The sequence below is a fragment of the Melitaea cinxia genome, chromosome 22 (genome assembly GCF_905220565.1).
Source record: "Melitaea cinxia chromosome 22, ilMelCinx1.1, whole genome shotgun sequence".
NCBI classification, from domain to species: Eukaryota; Metazoa; Arthropoda; class Insecta; order Lepidoptera; family Nymphalidae; genus Melitaea; species Melitaea cinxia.
The window spans coordinates 2,788,819-2,808,440 of NC_059415.1; the positions used below are offsets into that span (position 1 = coordinate 2,788,819).

A 19,622-nucleotide genomic window follows, 5' to 3' on the forward strand; every position below is an offset into this window, starting at 1 on the left:
AACTTCTTAACGCACGCTTGACTTGGGAAGTAAGCTGGTGAATGCGTGATGAGAGCGTTACAAAAAGAATGATCGGGCGAGGCACACGGAAGTTGAGAGTGAGATATAGGTTAGCGAAGATAGAAAGCAAGAGAGTTACGTTTTGTAGGAGCTAAAGAATTTTTACTTCAGTCGTGTGGTCTAAAGTATAATTGTTTCTTTTAAATATTGCAGATGTACTTAGCTTATATTTACTCAAATGGTTGTGTTACAAATATTGGGTTGGCACGTGGACTTCATATTTGCTTTTTTATATTTGTCCTATTAATATATTGTTGAATAAATATATTTTGTCTGTATTAAACAAAACCGTAACGGCTGTATACATCTATATATACAAATAAATGAAATTGGAGTGTCTGCTTGTAATATTAAAATAACTGCTTTTTAATAAATTCATTATATATACTTTATTGCACTTTAAAAAAAACATAATTACAAGTCATTTTTACAAAGAATGTTAGCTTCATATGTATGTATAAGGTACATATACCAAAATAACATTTTTTAGAATTTTTGTCTGTTTGTCTGTCTGTTTGTTCCGACTATGCTCTGAAACGGCTGGATCGATTTTGACGGTTCTTTCTTTGACAGATATCTGATATAGTAAGGAGTAACTAAGGCTACTTTTATTTCGGAAATTTATTTATTTTATAAGTCTGCGAACTGATCAATAACTTTTTTGTTAAATACCACGCGGATGAAGTCGTGGGCACAGCTAGTATATGTATATAATTTAACAAGTTGACACAATTGTTAAAATTTTGTAATTATTTTTAAGAAATTAACGTTCACATCAATTTTTTTTTGCATTATCTTTAAACCGCAAAAAACTGTTTTTCTTGAACACCCGTTATTATTGACAATATTAATAATAACCGGTGTTCATGTATTAAATAGATTTAGATAGATTAATAGAAATGAAAGAATAAACTTAGTTAGTTCTCTTAAAAATAATTTATTTTATTTCTAAATTGATGTTCTTTTATATGTAAAACTAAGTATTTTGAGTAAGCCTTGAGATATACATATACTATTACTTCAAGGCTTTATCGCAGAGTAGCTCCTGCCTGCGACTTCGTCCGCATGAAATAGGAACAATTCTGTTAGAAATGATTTTTGCAAAACTTTTACTGTTTACGCAGGGCTCGCAGCGGAAGCTCACAAAAGAAAGAAAAAAAAAGGATTTTAAAACATTATTCAATGGTGCTCCGATCCTATTGGTCTTAGAGTTATGATATATAGCCTATAGCCGTCCTCGATAAATGGGCTATCTAACACTGAAAGAATTTTTCAAATCGGGCTAGTAGTAGTGAGATTAGCGCGTTCACACAAAAAAAAAAAACAAACAAACAAACTCTTCAGCTTTATAATATTAGTATATATTTTTGTATATCTTTACTTTTAGTACATTACCTACTTGAGGTTTATATGTAGGCGCACACAAGGCAACATGCGACAGCTACAGCTCGGCCACTAGACGCGACGACAGGCTGCATCCGACAATTTTCATATATTTTGTTCAAAACTCGTCACAGCATCAGATTCGCGGAGTCGCAACGACAAGCTAGGGGAGTCACGCGCGTTTGCTACTTGTCGCCGTATGTAGTCGCACTCACGACGACAATCGTGCGCGAGCGCAGTGTCAGTCTCGCTTTGAGTGCTAAAGGAGGTTCTTTTGTTTATTTTGAGAATCTGTCATAACGTCTGTTGTAATGACTAGTCGCTGACGTAAACGATAGATCCGTGTCTAGTCACGGTCACAAGACGCTAGATGCAAATGACAACGATCGCTATGATATGGCGACAAGTCGCCTAGTTTGCGAAGGGTCTATATCCTCAAAAATTTTACATAAGTTAATTGATATAAACTTTGCGTCCCCGATTGAATCAAGATAATGAGTAAGGATTTTGAAAGCAGCTGAATCAATAATAATATACTCGTATATCATAAGCCGTATAGCCGTATATCACCGTAACCGCGAACGTTAGCTTTAAGCTTGCCTTGCGCAATGAGCCAGCTTATCATCAAAAGATGAGTGGTAATACGAATCCTAAATAATATTTATATGTACAAATTCATTATGTTGAGCGTACAAAAGGTCATTGTATTGTATGTAATTGCATAGATGCTTACTTGTTTTTTGTTAAATGTGTGAGGAGAATGATTTTTATTGAGTGGAAATTTTTTAAACTTTGTGATGACTCTTCAAACGTACATTAGCAATTTTTTTCTTTTGTTGTTAAAAATCTACTTGCATAAACCAACCAAATTCACTAACGTTACTGGAGAAATGTAATATGCGGTATTATAACAGCTATATATTCTATTTTGACTTATACAGTTGACATACGCCTTTGTTGCATTAATTTGTAACGCAAATCTGCATATATGACAATTACAATAAAAGTGTGAAATTACCGTGTCTTTGCATTAAAGTTTCGTTTAAACACAGCTATCACCGAAATAATATTAGCTTCGTGTTTTTCTTGATAATAATGTTCGTGATATCTTTTATGAGTGTATCTTTTGATAATGATCGCAATGTCTTCGCAAGATTGTTTTTATAATAATATTTCAACAAAATTTCCTGTTTTTTTTTTCAATTTCCTATTAAAGGAGCCGATTGGGAAACTGCGAAATTGACACTATATTTACTTTGTTCTTGTACAGTTTCTGACTCCACATTTTTCAACTCAATAAAAATATTTCTAGTACCTACTACAAATTAATAATAATAATAATAATTCTTTATTTCAGGTAGCAAAGACTCATAAAACAATTCTTCTTACAATGGATAGCACAAATACAAAAAATTAATGAATATCACAATTTGCAATTAATTAAATATTATTTGCAATATTATATATAATTTAATATATAATAATTATTTTAATTTATTTATAATAATTAATTTTAATTTTAATTTTTTATAATAATTAATTTTAATTTAATATAAATTTAAATATTATTTGCAATATTATATATAATATATTAATTGCAAATTATATATAATACTATATATAATTTGCAATTAATTAATAAATTAAATTGCAATAATACAATAATAATAAATAATACCAAACACAAATAAATTAAGTTAACAATAATACAACAATTTTAGAATATTCTGTTAACTGGTCTTGATGAAAACATTATGGACTTACTTTTGATTATTATTAAAGATTATTAACTAATTATTATCATTTACTACTGCAACGGATCGCTTCAACCTGTTATATCCCACTGCCGGACATAGGCCTCTTTCCCCATGTAGGAGAAAGATAAGAGGTTTATATTCCCTACTGCTGGATACGATTATGATTTATACTAAAAATCCTTCAATAAAAATAACGTACTACGACATATTTAATTTTACATGCAATCAAAGGAGCTACACGTTATTTTTAAACTCATGTTTCTTGGTATTAATTTCAATTTAGTTTAAAATTATATAAATAATTTATGTATAAATAAAAATGAATATTTCTAAGCGCATAACTCGAGAATGGCTCGACAATTCGGCTCATTAATTTTTTGGCCCACGGAAGAGACTTGACAGAACGAAGTCTGTCCGGGCAGCTAGTAATATAATAATTAAATTTATTATTAAAAAAAGTACAATAAATGTATTGAAAAAACGGTTTCAAATAATGATGACGCGAAAATTGTATCGCGTTCAACATTTTTTTTAATTTAAAATCATACTGAAACAAGCTTATTAATAATTATAACAATTTAATTGTAATAACCACATAGGCTTAGAAGTTCAATAACCTTTTCTTAAATAAAAAAATAATATTGTTACAGCATTTTATTTTCTGATAATAAATTTAATACAATAGTTTCACACCACGCTCACACATATACCGTAAATATTAAATACCTATAAGCAAATTTATTCTTACACACATAATATATTAAGTTAAACAAAGGTTAAGTTAACATTCATTTGCTCCCAGTAAATTATTTTATGTATAAGAAAAATAATTGTAGACGTGTGCAGTAATAAAAATATTTTGTTACGAAATAAATAAAGAATGTACCTATTAATTTATTTTATTTCCTTTGCAGTTGGACGACCGCTTTGCCGGATACAAAGGCGTACGAGATATCACAATAAAGAAGGTATTTATGTATATACATGTCTTCAAAAATTACATAAAGTATTTTTATATAACGCAAAGGTATCGAAAATGTACGAGTAGATTTAGTAATTGCAAAGTCTCAACTCCAGTTACTATTTGGTAATACTTTTCTGAAGTCGGCGTCACAGACTTGCTTGACCTTTGATCTGTAGCGTATATTGAAGCTAATTATACGTCTCCGAAATAAAATAATATAATTTTAAATCGATAGATTGAATTGTAAGTTAAAGTTTTAAGATAAATTAAAGAAAAAAATACAGGTACTGATAATGGATGTACGAGTTGTGTAATACACATATAGGTAATTTAAATAATATGCAAAATACTTTTAACAATATGAATGGTGAGTGTTTCATCAGACATGTGTGTCATGGTTTTCTCTTCAAGTAATCTCTATTGAACTGTTTATATAGATATTAAAGATACGATATTATTTCATAAACGATAGCATTGCGGGCGCAAATTGATAAGAAAAAAATCGGTTTCATTAAATTAATCGATCAATAAATATTTAAAAAATAAAACCCGTAATATTACTCACTCAATTATATATTATCGAACTTATGTTGTATTGATTACTCCGTTCTTATGATTTAAAGTGTGATCTTATATAGCAATTAGCCCTAGAATTTTTAACGCAATCAGATATAGGATAGGTATCTGTTTATGCATGTTTATATTTTCATGGTATATTTTATTATGGTATATTTTTATGGTTATATATATATATATATATGAATTTATTTGCTCATGTATATACTAAGCACTAACTTGACTTTATTTTTCCTCCTTTTTTTTCCTTCTTTATCTGAATTTTACTAATACCTGATTTTGCGCACACCTACAAACCTCTGCTCTTGTACGTCCTAAGGTTGGCTGGTAGAGAACGATTTTAGCATTAAGCCCGCCTTTTGTACAATTCTATACTGTATTGTGCAATAAAGTATCAATAAATAAATAAAAAATATCTATTGTTGTTAGTAAATATTTTTTTCTGAAACAGAATGTCTTTATTTATATTTAATAAAATAGGTTAAATTGAAAAAAAAGCTTGTTAAACAATGTTCAAATACATGAAAAAAAAAAATCTAATTTGAACAAACGTTCCCATAACATTACTATATTATACGCTCAGTTTTAAGAGTGCGTGTTATGATCACAGTCTCGTCTCGCTCACTATAAAAAGTACATATTTTAAAGTATTATTTTACCAACTATTTTGGGCAAGATTATCTTTGTATGGGCATACCTATATAAAGCTGAAGACTAAAGTTGCCTTATTTGTTTTATTAATTTCAACACAGATTTTAAACACTCTTCTTGCGATAAAAGCCAGTTTATTGAAGAAGAGTAAAGTATTATATTATAATCCTCTTATGACTCATAGAAGGTGAGAAAAATCGAACACATACTTTGACCAAAGTTAAATTTTAATAAGTTTAGACATTTTAGTAAGGTTGTGACAGCGTTGAAAAAAGTCACTTCTCTTAAAGAATACGATTTATTTAGAGTAAGGTTAAGTAACGTAACTCATACGTACTTAATAGTTATTTGCACTTGCGACCTTTAGCTTTTGTGTATTCTAAAACCATTATCTATTAATATGGGTTGAAAAACTTTCATTTTCTTATGATGAACCACCTCTGATGGATTCTTAACACTTTTAGAAAGCAAACATATATTCATAGGCTATAAAACATCACACTATATCACACAATAATGGCATAACAATAATCGAAACTAGAACCAAGCTTAGTTACCATTTGAATTCCTTAATGAAATATGAAAGATTAGGTCAATTTGTTACACCAATTATCAAATTTAATAATAGAATTGACTTATGTCGACCTCGATGATTGAATTGATAAATTTAGTTAATTATTTCGTCATATAAATAATTATCTTAAAAAAAATTGGTCAGTAGGTCAATTTTTATCTTTTATATAATTAAGCTTAGACATTATTATTCATTAATGTTTTTTTTTATAGCAATTGATATTATGAATATAAAGCTCATATTTTTTTGTATGTGTAGACTTAAGAATAACATAGCTACTTTATTTATAAAACTGATTACGTTTATGACAAAACCGGTACACAAAAAAATGCTCTGTACCTTTGACCCACTTAGGCAACATAACTTACAATTATGTATTTCGATGCGCTGAATCCGAATTTGAGGTCCATTTGATCCCGTAATTTTGAGTAAATTTCATAAAATTGCCAAAATTAGCTAAAAATTGCAAAAAAATAATTGTTTAATTAAAAGTATTTTTTTTTTAATTATTATTCTTATGTATATTGATAAGTTGAATATAAACGCGAAGTTGGTTTGGCTTGTCTGCTCTATAAATTTAGAGTTAATTACAAAAAACCTCTTAAAATAGAAAAATGCAAAAAAAGGTTTTCGGGCTAATAGTTCAAGTATATTTATTAATTACTTCGATGCGGCAGTTTTTAATCTCAAACTGATTTCACCGGTAGACCCTCCAAATTTGGAGTAAATTTCGAAAAACGTCTTCTAATCGCTAAAAAATAGATCAAGTAATTTTCTTTTGTATTTGACGTGCTCAGTCCGAAATACGATCTCTTTTTGGCTGATAAGCTTATTATTTATGGTTATTTAGGTTTGTATGTATCATAATTTGTTTTGACAGAAAGAATTTGAACAGAAAATAGTGAAGCAACAGTATTTAACAAAAAGTGTAAGATTAATGACCTTTTTGCCAATCAACACTTTCTTCTCTTACGCTATTCCGGATGCTGCGGATATATGAGTATTTTCAAAACAATTCAATCAATTTCAGCTTATCGCAGTCCACTGCTGGACGTAGGTCTCCACAAGTTCGCGCCAAAAATGGCTTGAACTCATGTGCGTTGCCCATAGTCACCACGCTGGGCAGGCGGGTTGGTGACCGCTGGGCTGACTTTGTCGCACCGAAGAAACTACTGCCCGTCTTCGGCCTGTGTATTTCAAAGCCAGCAGTTGGATGGTTATTCCGCCATCGGTCGGCTCTATAAGTTCCAAGATGGTAGTAGAACTGTTTTATCCCTAGTCGCCACTTACGAGTATGACACCCACGGGAAGAAGAGTGGAGGATGGCTATAATCTTTACTGCAGTAACCACACAACAGTGAGTATTTTACTTTTATAAAAATATATAAAATCATTTTATTTTCCAGGGTCCTTCGGGCCTCGGCATTATGATAATAGAAGGAAGACACACAGAAGCTGGTCGCGGTATTTTCGTATCAGACCTCCAAGAAGGTAGCGCTGCGGAACAGGTACGCCTAATATATCTACTAATAGCAGTATTATGGTAGCTAAAATAACTTTTTTGTAGTATTTACCAGTATTTTTAATTTAATATTCTCTTATTTGAGTTTTTTTTGTTGCTTTAATAATAATACTCAGATTAGATTAAATCTCTATTATAATATTTCGTCTGTAAGTACATTAAATTAATTAATTAAAAATTAAGTATAATACGTTATTAACTGCAGAGTTTCTTGCCGATTCTTCTCTGCAGAATCTACATTCTGAATCGGTGGTAGCTTTTGTTTTACAAAAATGATAATTTATTTTTAAAGTTTTAATTTGTAAAATGACGATTAGAAAGTGCTCTTCGGGCCTATTTGATTAAAACTGTTCTTGATTTTGATTTTATGTCTTAAATTTGTGTCTTTGATTTCAGGCTGGCTTGAATATTGGAGACATGATTCTGGCTGTGAACAGAGATTCCCTTCTTAGTTGCAGCTATGACGCCGTAAGTTGTAATGATTTTTAGTTTGAGAATCATTTAGAGGTCAATAATAATCTATTTCTGATTTTCCTTACAAAGGATAGAATTTTTAATGAAAGATTTGTGCGCATTAAAAAATAAATAAATATGTAAAATAAATAAGCAAAACCAGAGTTTCAAAGTGACGACGTTGTGCTGGCGGTCATAGGTTCGATCCCCGCTCACGACAGACATTTGTATTGGCCATATGTTTGTCGTGGTCTGGGCGTTTGTGCTTGTGTATTGTGTGTTTTCGTATCCCCGACAAAGGAGAAAATCCTACTGGGGGATGTTGAGTGTGGAGCATTTAAAAAAAGTCTTTAAGACTGACCGAAATGTACACTTTATAAACTGACTTTTGACAACGCGTTGGCACAACGATTGCAGCACTGTTGTCGTTAGTAGGAATCGAACCCACGACAGCTAGAAAAGTAGAAGCTGTAATTTAGTAGTCATAACTTCGTTCAACATAAGGCGTTAAGTCTATAACCGTAAATTTCTTGATGATTAAATTATCTTTAAGATCAAGATTAAAACGTATACAATGTGCCATAAAAGTGTTACTATCCGTGTAATATAATTACGCTGTACAAGTTTGTTTATAAAATAATGCTGGCCGTAACAATACGTGCGGTACGCTTGTGTGTGTGAAATTATGTGAAGCATATATGCGTGTGTTAAGTTTATATGTGAGAGTGTATTAAATTGTAAAATTGAAGTGTGTGTGTGTATTTGTATGTGTGTTTGTAAGCGTCTGTATTTATAGATGTAATGAAATATATTTTATGTAAGTACTTAAGTTTTTGTCAGCGCGTTTTTTTTCTCATGTCATGCTAAAACGAATTAAGATTCGATTTTCACAAATAAGTTCTTAAATAATAAAATGACATAGAATATGGCAAAGTTGTATATTTAAATTAAAGCATTGGAGATCATTTAATTATAGGTTACATACCAAATTTTTATATTTTTACATTTTTATTTGTAGATTAATTTGAGGCTCTAAATGTGTGTGTAATACAGAAAATTAGTGTGACGAATTCTAGGTGTGAGAATGCTCTAACTGTTCTCTAAAAAGCGAGTGTTTGCGTGCAGTTTCTAAGTGTATATGTCTATTAATAATGTGTTAGTGTGTACAGTATCTATGACGCAAAAAATGTAATTTTAATATTACAGGCAGCTGCCAAACTGAAACAAACTGAAGGCGTGGTCATACTGACAGTATGTAGTCCGAACATGAAAGATCCTGATGAATCGGCGTCAGCTTCTGGTAAGTTATGCTTAAACAATAATGCATACTTATATTTTTTTTGTTGTATAATTGTAATCCGACTGACATAAAATAGCCAATACTCGCTCTAAAAAAATTACGCTGGTTGCAATTAAATTTTGTACGTAGATATCTTGAGACATACAATAAAATAAAATTTACTTTTTAACTCTTTATTCCCACAAGATTTGAAATTGAAATTGATAAGAATAAAGGGAAACTGCTCTGCTATTTAACCGACTTCAAAAAAAGGAGGAGGTTACTCAATCCGACCGTATATATGTTTTTTTTTAATGTATGTTCGGGGATAACTCCGTCGTTTATGGACCGAGTTTCGATTATTCTTTTTTTGTTGGAAAGGAGATATCCCTAGTTTGGTACCGTGATAAGGAAACCAGGATCTGATGATGGAATACCAGAGAAATCGAGGGAAACTCTCGAAAATCCGCATAACTTTTTACTGGGTGTACCGATTTTAATGATTTTTAATTTAATCGAAAGCCAATGTTTATCATGTGGTCACATTTAAATTTCACCGAGATCTGATCAATCTTTGATAATGCGTATTTACTTGACAATTTTTTTGTCTACCTACGTTGTATTACTTTTCGATATAATTGAACTCGGTTTTTCTTCGTTTGCCTGCAAACACAATTATTATAATAATAATTTTGTTAATATAATCAGTCTATCAAGAACTGTTATAGAAAATTCCTTTTGTGTAGGTACTATTCCTGCTAATCGGTTGTGAGGAATAATGCACCACATATTAAATAATACAATTAATTTCATAAAAACACAAGCAAAGCTGTGAAATACGTATAATTGAAAAAAAAATATTAAAGTAAACAAATATATATTTTCACAAGTTTTCAAACTTTCACGTTCACTTTGAACACTTTTGACGAGTCATACTTCGATTTCCAATTTGAAACTGCCGATATTTCGGTGACGTTACAGACGCCATAGTCACGGGTGACTGAGTCGGAGTTTGAAAATCACTCTCAGTAGTCAGAATCTCAGTAGTAATTCCTGTACAATCAAAGACCTTTTTTGTCAGTAGGGTACCAGATTGTTTAACTATTCCTTACGCGATCTTGAATTTTACTGAATTTTCACATCGATTGGAAATTAATCTCTAATTCCTCCCAAGAATTGCTTTAGGGCAATAACCCTTAAGAAAACATTATGCGTACCAAGAATCGCGAAGGTTTTTTAGTGTTTATGTTAGCAATCGGGTGGAATTATTAGCTTGCAATTTGCAAAAAATTTACGTTACCGTGCGATCGATTGTTTTAAACGATATTATATTGCTTAGCAAGTAGTAAACAAAATCCCATTGGAAACTAAAACTATTGGACCGATTTTAATAAAATTTGGTAGGTAGATAGCTGAAAATCTAGAAGAACACATAATTATAGTACTATTCATCTCGATATTTCCGCCTACTCGTAAACTACGCGGGAAGCTACGGGGGAAAACCGCACTACGCTAACGCAGCTACGAGTAGTATAAAATTATAAAAACAAATATCTTCGCGGGAAATAATTAGTTATGACATTTGGTATTAAGTATTGATTTACAGTACTACAAATGTAAAATTTCAAAATCGATTATTAAAAAGTTATTTGCCGTCGTCCTACGTAATTACTGTTTTAAAGCACCGATACAAGTAATTAGTAGTACCTACACGGATTGCAAATATTAACTATTTTAAATTAATTATTTTCTTACCAGGAATGTGAACAATAAATACTTATTCAAATTATACAAACTTACTACAATTATATAATTTAAAATTTCTCGTTACATTGAAACAAGTATTTTAGATTGCTAATGACATTAAATTGTAATGCTCCGTAAATAGTTACGTACCAAAATTTCAAAAATCATAACCAAATGTGAATCGGTAGGGCACAGCAGAAATATCCTGCTCAAAATATGGAGCAGCCCGACTGGGGAAGTGCCTCGACCTTACAGAAGATCATAGCTAAATAATACTGTTTTCAAGCAGTGCTGTGTTCCTGTTGGTAAGTGAGGTGACTAGAGCTCCTGGGGGAATTGGGGATAGGGTCGGCAACGCGCTTGCAATGCTTCTGGTATTGCAGGTGTCTATAAGCTACGGTAATCGCTTACCGTCAGGTGAGCCATACGCTTATTGCCGACCAAGTTATATAAAAAAATGATCATAGTGCTAGAACAATGTTACATGAAGTCGGTAATTCTTTTATTGCTTTTATTTCAGGTAATAAAACAGATCCCTCACGTCCAACTACACCGAAACCAGCGCCATCACCAGCCAAACGTATGTCAACTTATACTTTTTTGACATCTAAATAGTTAAATATACCTATATTGAGAAAATATTAAGTCAAAAAATGGGTAGGAAAAGTTGCAATGTAGGACAAAGACCTTTCCTTGAACTAATGGGAAGATTAATGGCCGTTCTTTTACCAAATTGGCAAATATCCAAATATCAGAATTTCATCCTATTCAAGAATAAATTCCAAATAGATTGAAAACACACACTATGCAGATGGGGCTACAACGTTTTTTTTTTGAGTTTACTAAGAATCGATTTTCATATAAGGTCCAAAAAATATGAGGAATGAAATCTACTGAACGAATGACCTCGTTACGTTTCTTGTCACGCAATTTATCGGAACTCAATTGGGTACCGATAGACGACGACGTTTTCTAATACCATCTATCGCCGATAGATGGCGTTATTTGATTCGTTTATTTACCATTTGATATGGTATTAATGTTTTTCTTAGACTAGTAAACATTTTTGTTCGATTTAGACAGTCGTAGTCGATCTGAACTAGTAAACTCCAATCTTGCGTCGGGGCTAACACACACACTTTTGTCTTTCATCACAAGACGAACTTTTTAACTAAATTAATTCCATGTAAAAGTCAAGAGATATCCCACATTTAAAGTGAACTGGAAACGTGTAAGATATATAATTGAAAATTTATACTAATATTCTAACAATGAACAGTTTATTTGTTTTAACCCACTAATTTCAGGACTTACTGATTCAAATTGTAAAATTATTTTTGTGTTCGTTAGTCCATTTCCCAAATAAGGCTATATAGCAACGAGAGTGGAGCCGCGGGGCACAGCTAGTATATATTATTATGTCTTATTTTTCCTTAACAGCTGAACCCCCAGCAGACCCAGCGACGGCGCCAATCAAACCAAACCAAGACACTGTTATAGAAATCAACGTCAATAATGAAGTCCTCGGAATAGCCTTACTTGGTGGAAGCGATACGTTTGTTAATGTAAGTCCATATCGTCTACTTAGAATATAGTACTGAAATGTAATTGCAGGTTATCAAGGAACTTTCTCCGGAATCTATGGAAATGAAATGCTTTTTGGGGACCTTTTTTTTAAGACTTCTTTAAATCTAAGTAGATTTAAATTGCTGAATCCTACAAACTTTCGTCTACGTAAACCTTCTTATGGTTTTTCTTTTCTTTTTTTCTGCATCATTTAATAGTTTTTAAGGATTATATTCGTATTACCATCTCCTTTTTTTTCATTTAATCTAATCAATTTAAATCTGTAATAATATTCCATTTTGTAAACCTTCCAATTATTGTCCAGGGTCCAGCAGCTGTGATACTGGAAATATACAAGAACGGCGCAGTAGCCAAAGACGGTAGATTAAAAGTTGGCGATCAGATCAGAGACTGCAATGGTATAGCGATCAACAAGGATATGACGTATGAGAGAGTTTGTCTGTCGATCAAACTGAGAGTGGCAAAGGTTAGTACCGTACAAAAAGTAGAAAGTTCTTTATTTGATAGATATATAATAGAATATTATTTTAATTGAAAACTAGTTTTAGAAATAATTCTGTACTATAAAGGACTCTGTTGCAGTCAAAACTCTTAACCAGTCAAAAGCACTATTGACTAGCAAAATCAGTCAGAAGTACTTTTGACCATTTGCTTTAGTCAATAATACTTTTGACTAAAATAACAGTTAAAAGTACTTTTGCCCAATGGAGCTGGTTAAAAGTACTTTTGACTAAATGATTCCGTCAAAAGTGATTTTGATTGGTTGTATCAGTCAAAACTCTTAAAAAGTTAAGGTGGTCGATAAAAATAACGACAAACGCACATATAAACTTTTATATTATTCATTATTAGTGGAGAACGTGCTGATATTAGAACAAAAATGAGTGACTACGAAAAGAAAGAAGGCATTTTGCAAAGAATTTTAGCGATGGAAGACATGAAAGATAGTCATTTCAATGTGATGACAAAGAAAAAATTGAAAAGTTTGCAATGGATGTGGAAGACGCGAAATTTAATGAAAAGGAAACACCATTACAGTACAGTAGACTACAACGCTTTAACACATTGAAGTTTGTGGTATAAAAAAATTAGTTACAAACACAGAACCTGTCAAATATTTTTGCCGGCTGAGCATGGTGGTTGCAATAGACTTAAGAATGAAACGGCAAAAAAGTACGCTAATGTTACAAAAGAAATGATCAATATATATTTATCAATGTGCGAAGTATGCCAAAGGAAGAAAAGCAAGAAAAGGATGGGTCAGGTTTAGAAACCGATCCTGCACACTGAAATGAACAGCCGCTGCCAAGTCGATCTGATTGACATGCAGTCCCAAGAAGATCGCGGGCATAAATTTATTATGGTTTATCAGGATCTTTTGACTAAATTTATTCACATCTAACGAGTTAATAGTGCTTTTGACTGACGCTTTTTTGCACTTAAAACTACTTTTGACGGAGAGCGTCAGTCAAAAGAATTTTTAACCGCGAATTTGCAGTCAAAAGTACTAATAACCAATAATTTTCAGTCAAAACCACTTTTGACCAACTTGTCCAGTCAAAAGTACTTTTGACTGATTTCGCTAGTCAATAGTACTTTTGACTGGTTAAGAGTTCTGACTGCAACAACTCTAACACAATAGGCTCATGCATTAAGTAATAATTTTAATTATAAAATATACAGTGTATAGTTTTGTTTTCCAGTTTATAAAGGGAGCACTTTATTATATGCTAAAAATAAATATATAACATTCCAGATGAAAATGACAGTCTACCGACCTGATCCTTTACAGTACGAAGAAATAGAAACAGAGTTAACAAAGAAGTCTGGAAGACCGTTAGGACTTCACTGCATTGCACCGATTGAGGGTCCTGGAGTATATATTGGAGAATTGGTAAATAGTTAACTTACACTAATTTTAAAACTATATGTTAGAGCAGTTTATAATTTTTTTAAATATTAGTAAAATATCATATTTGTAATGCAATAGCCATAAAAATATCGTACTATATTGTACTTAAAGGCCCATTGTAAGCGCTAATTTTGTTTATTATTTTGAGTTTTTTCCCTATTCTTCTCTGCAGAATCTATTTTTATATTTAATCAAAACCTTTTTATGTGAAGCGTACTTTAAAAATTTTCGATTTTGATTTTGCCTGTAATGTGGAATAAATTTCCTAAGTAAACTAGCGACGTATAATATTTTATCTTATTACAGCTCCCAGGATCCGCAGCTGAAGTGGATGGAAAACTGCAAAGAGGTGATTTCATAGTAGCAGTTGACGGTAAAGACGTATCAACACTCGAGCCGATAGCCATCGCCGCCATCTTGAAGTTGTGTAACAACAAAACCAACATTAAAGTTAAACGATTCAAAATAGTCCCTAGATAATTGTGATAAGGTTCAAATTGGAAAAGAAATGGTTGAAAACTAGGTTTGTTAAAAGATCAAAAGGAAATGTACTGAAATAAAGGAATTCATGAGTTTTATTAAGTTGTTTAGTTTGATTTATTTATTGACTTTCTTATGAATGTCTGTGGACTCATTAAGAGCTGCCATCTTGAAATATGTAATAACAAAATGGCCGCCGTTTAAAATAAATAAAATGTACAATTTGAAGATTGAAGATCTTCATTTGATTTTTTTTAATATGTACGATTTTATTTTTCTGTTACCCACACATGAGGAATTCTAAACATTTTTGAATATCATATCAAAAACGGTTCGCTTAAACCGAAAATAAAATCATCATATCAAAAGTTTCGATCTAGTGGGTACATCCCCGACACGGTCAGTCGGAGACGCGGGTTCGATCCCCGCTGGAGCGGTCAATTTTTGATATGATATTCAAAAATGACTTTTTTTGTCTCGATTGCCTTTATTTAAATTTTATAGGGATCAATATTGGAAGTAATTTAAAATTTAAATATCTCCTTCGAATATTTTTATTATTGTAGAAAATATAAACTGTAAAGGTATTTGTCAACAAAGTCACTGTAATAAAAAAATCACGATGACATTGATTCAGTTTCTAAGTAGAAAGGATGATATGTGAAAATAGAGAAGCGACATCTTCCCAGTTAAAAATAATAGCAAATACTAGCATAAAATAAATTAGAGACTTCCATTAAAAAACAAAAAGTTTAAACAGAATATGTAGTCTGTGGTCTTTAAAGATAAAAAAAAAGTTAAATAAGTTTGGTTTTGATATTAGACTTTTTTCTATAAAATATAATTTTCAATAAAAAAAGACAACCAAGTATTCGTCACTGGGATTTTTTTCAACTTTTTTTTGCATATAAAATTTTGTAAAACTAATTTTTCACACATAATAAATTTAAATTTGCATAAAAATACTTTTATTTGATCCAGAGGTTAAGATCGTGAAGTGACTAGACAATAAGACTTTTGAATAACTAATTATTATTAGTGTTTTTAAATAATATTTTGATGAAACTCAACGATTTATAAATTAAAATTGCATATTAATAATTTAAAAATATTTATTATCTTTATCGGAATTAAGTAAAATATGCGTTTAAAAAAATAAGAAATAAATTTAAAATTGTGTATTTAAGTATTTTATTGAAAACTTTTTTTTCAAATACAAATTAGTTGTCAAATATCAAAACAGTTTTTGGATGGACGTTATGTATGTGCTTGTATGTAGTAAAGTATGAAGATTCAGTATTTATGATTTAATAGAACTGAAACTATTATAATTATTGAATTAGTTTTAATCTATAGTTAAAATAGGCCGATATGACCCTTAATTCTTAGTAATTGTAAAGATTATTTCATTATTTTATTACAATTTTCATTAATTTAGTTACTGGCAAGTTACCAATTTTTTTTTAATTTTTAATTAAATTTTTTTAAAACTTTTTTAACTGAGTTACATGTACTATCAATCTGTAAAAACTAATAATTCTGATTAAGTAGATAAAGTGAAGCCTAAATTAGTTACATACATACAAAAATAATTAACAATATATTAGTACTTTAAACTTAATTGTTAACAAGCATACAATACAATAGATATTAATACATTACCAATATCTGTTATAGACGTTCTTAAATTATCAAAAGTTATTAAAAAAAATTGTAAGCATTTTTCATTTATTTAAAGTATTGTAAACACATTTATGCTACTGCATTTTGTAACAAAAACAATAAAAATATGTTTTTTTTTTTTAATAAACAATTAAGTTTTATTTAAGAAGCGAATAACTTGCCAGTTATATGAACACATTTTTTTTTTGTGAAAACAACCTTAGTCCCCTATATGAAAAATAATTGGTCGTTTTATCTATGATATAATTAGTCCAATACCGTGCTCTGTAATAGAATGCTAGCATACCTCTAAATAAGTACATAATATAGCCTAAATATTTAAGAATTTTGTAATATTCGTATGCATTTTCTCATGTAGATTATATAATATTTCAATTATTTTATTTAAATTATAGTAAAGAATTGTTATCAGGACTGCATAGCTTATATAATTATAGTATTATAAAATATAATGTACACAATTGCGAAGTGATTTTATTCTGCAATGAAAACATTAGTTTTGCAATTATAAAAAAAAAAATTATTAGTACTGGTTTATTATGTGACTTTTAACATTATATAGCTTTATAGTAAGATTAGAAATATAATTTTTAGTTGATTTAAAATATATTTGTGGCTGTTGTAAAGTATTCAACTGATTTTACCTAAAAAAATAACAAAGATTAGGAGGTACTTTTGAACAGTTTTCATCTAAACTTTAACTTTTTAATAAAACTCAACAGCTTTTTCTTAAGATTGGAGCCAATTTTTTCTTAAATAATAATGGAAATTTGTGCTTATTAAAAAAATACATTAAAGATAAAGGTTTGTTTTTCAAATGTTATCGTATGATGAGTTGAATAATTTTGAAAACTACCTTCTAATACGAGTATATGACATTTTTGTTTGTATCTATTGTACGTCATTAATCCAAAATGGCGAATATTAGTAAAATTAAAAAAGTAGCATCTGTCAGATGTACTGTCAGTTCAATTTGAGTAGTTAATTTCTTTTTTTTTTGTAAATATTATGTTATGTAGGTTTGATCTATTAGAATTTTTTGGTCTGATCTATCAGAATTAGATATTTAGTTATAAAATAAAAATAGTATTAGTTAATAAATATGCGAATGTAAATAAAACTTCGCAAAGAAAAAAATGAATCGCGTAGCATTATTCTAAAGAATGTAAAGTGTAAAAAGCCCTAAGCCTAATCCCTTCTTCACTTTTTGTCAAATTAGAATATTTCTCGTACATTTATAAGAAAAAAAAAAATAGTGTATAAATATGAAATAATCGAAATTATAAAAATTTATTTCAATCAATATAATTTTATATAGCAAATTATTTTTATTTATTATAATTTCTATTTGTCTATGGATCTGCTATCGAATTTTATTTTTAATAAATTGAATGGTACTTAATTATCGTAAATAAAATATATAATAATTCATTAATATGAAGAAACATTGGCCTGTCAACGATCTACGCACAAAAGAAGTTATACTATAATAAATATTAATAGAAAAAAAGCATCTGAAAAACAGAATTTACAAATTGTATTTTACGTTTGCGTTAAAAATTTAAATTACAATTGAAGTCACTAAAATGCTATAATATTTCATTTAATATTTAACTATAAAAATATGTATATGAGTTATTTTTCTTTGTGTAGTTAAGCATCAATGAAAGGCCAAAAAATTACGTTATCTATCCGGCTGAAATATAAAATAGGCTAAAATTTAACAACTTTTAGTAGCGCAACTATTGCCGTGTCATATTATTGTACTCGTAATGTATTCATAATAGCGTCAATGTTGGTTACTTCTTTGTAATTTGAAGTCTTTGTAAAAGTTGAAATCATTGCATAAGTTGCGCTACCAATCGCTTGCTATCCTATAGTAAGATTTGATTGTATGCTAATAATTATTATTATATAAAATAATTAAGAACATTTAGTACATAAAATAGTACGTAGCGATAGAATTTCAATTTTTTTTAGAAAATTTTAACGATTCCGTAACGTGTAAAACCAATATTTCTTATAATGTTTACAATTGGTTTTAAAATATACCGTTATTTAAATTGTATAGCAAAATGTAAAAGAGTTGTATGGTATAGAAATTCTGTAATAAATTGTGCGCTTTTTTTCAATCGTCTTTCATTCACCATAACATTTTTTAAGATCCATTTAAATTAATCTATAAATACATATAATAAAATGGTAGGAAAGTCAAAACTGTACATTGAATAATTTTTTTTAAAGAATACTTGTGATCTACAATTGACACAGAAGCCAAAAATATAGTTTTAAGAATTTTTGTCTGTTTGTCTCTAGGTATGTCCGGGGAAACTCAAAAAATACTACATGGATTTATTTCAAATTTACGAATTTGATTATTTACGAATATTATTAAGAAGTCGGGTCAACATATAGGCTATATATTATCACGCTATCACCTACGGGGAACGAGCAGTGAACCTTTATTTCTTCAACGCATTCTGTAACAACGTGTAATCTAACGACGCATATTTGAATGTTGTTGTTATTATGTTAATAACCATATCATATAGCTAACTTTACACTATAAATAAAGATATTCTGTAGTATATTTAGTATCAGCATTGCAACCGTGTGAAGCCGGAGCGGGTCGCTAGTATTTTATAAAAAGATACTTTAAATTTTATTTATATAATTAACATTTTATTTCCCATTTGAAATTATAGAAAGAAAAAAACAATAATCTAACATCAAAATAAATAATTATATAGCGCAGTCGCTTATCATTAATAGTGATCTCATTTAAAAAAAATTACACATTTTACTCTCTTTCCCCCCTCCGATACTGACCGCTAGCATTAATCAAACAAATACAGCACACCGATTACATTAAAAAGCAGACTTAACGTTTACGTTCCACTTAAATGTGTATGTACATAAACTTAATATCGTCTAAAAAGTGTGTGTCAGCTCCGACGCAGGACTGGAGTTTATTCCTTCAGATCGACTGTCTAAA

General features: G+C 30.0%; 1 protein-coding gene across 1 annotated transcript in view; it reads left to right on the forward strand.

The window, feature by feature from the left end:
* LOC123664387 overlaps nt 1-15,046 on the forward strand; it is a 229,224-nt gene extending 214,178 nt beyond the window's left edge. Inside the window, exons 27-35 of the mRNA XM_045598933.1 lie at nt 4,115-4,168; nt 7,372-7,473; nt 7,884-7,955; nt 9,147-9,240; nt 11,486-11,545; nt 12,406-12,530; nt 12,857-13,018; nt 14,309-14,446; nt 14,771-15,046. Coding sequence (XP_045454889.1) covers nt 4,115-4,168; nt 7,372-7,473; nt 7,884-7,955; nt 9,147-9,240; nt 11,486-11,545; nt 12,406-12,530; nt 12,857-13,018; nt 14,309-14,446; nt 14,771-14,944 — 981 coding nt within the window. The 3' untranslated portion in view covers nt 14,945-15,046. The remainder of the gene's footprint in view (nt 1-4,114; nt 4,169-7,371; nt 7,474-7,883; nt 7,956-9,146; nt 9,241-11,485; nt 11,546-12,405; nt 12,531-12,856; nt 13,019-14,308; nt 14,447-14,770) is intronic.
* The last annotated feature ends 4,576 nt before the right edge of the window (nt 15,047-19,622 follow it).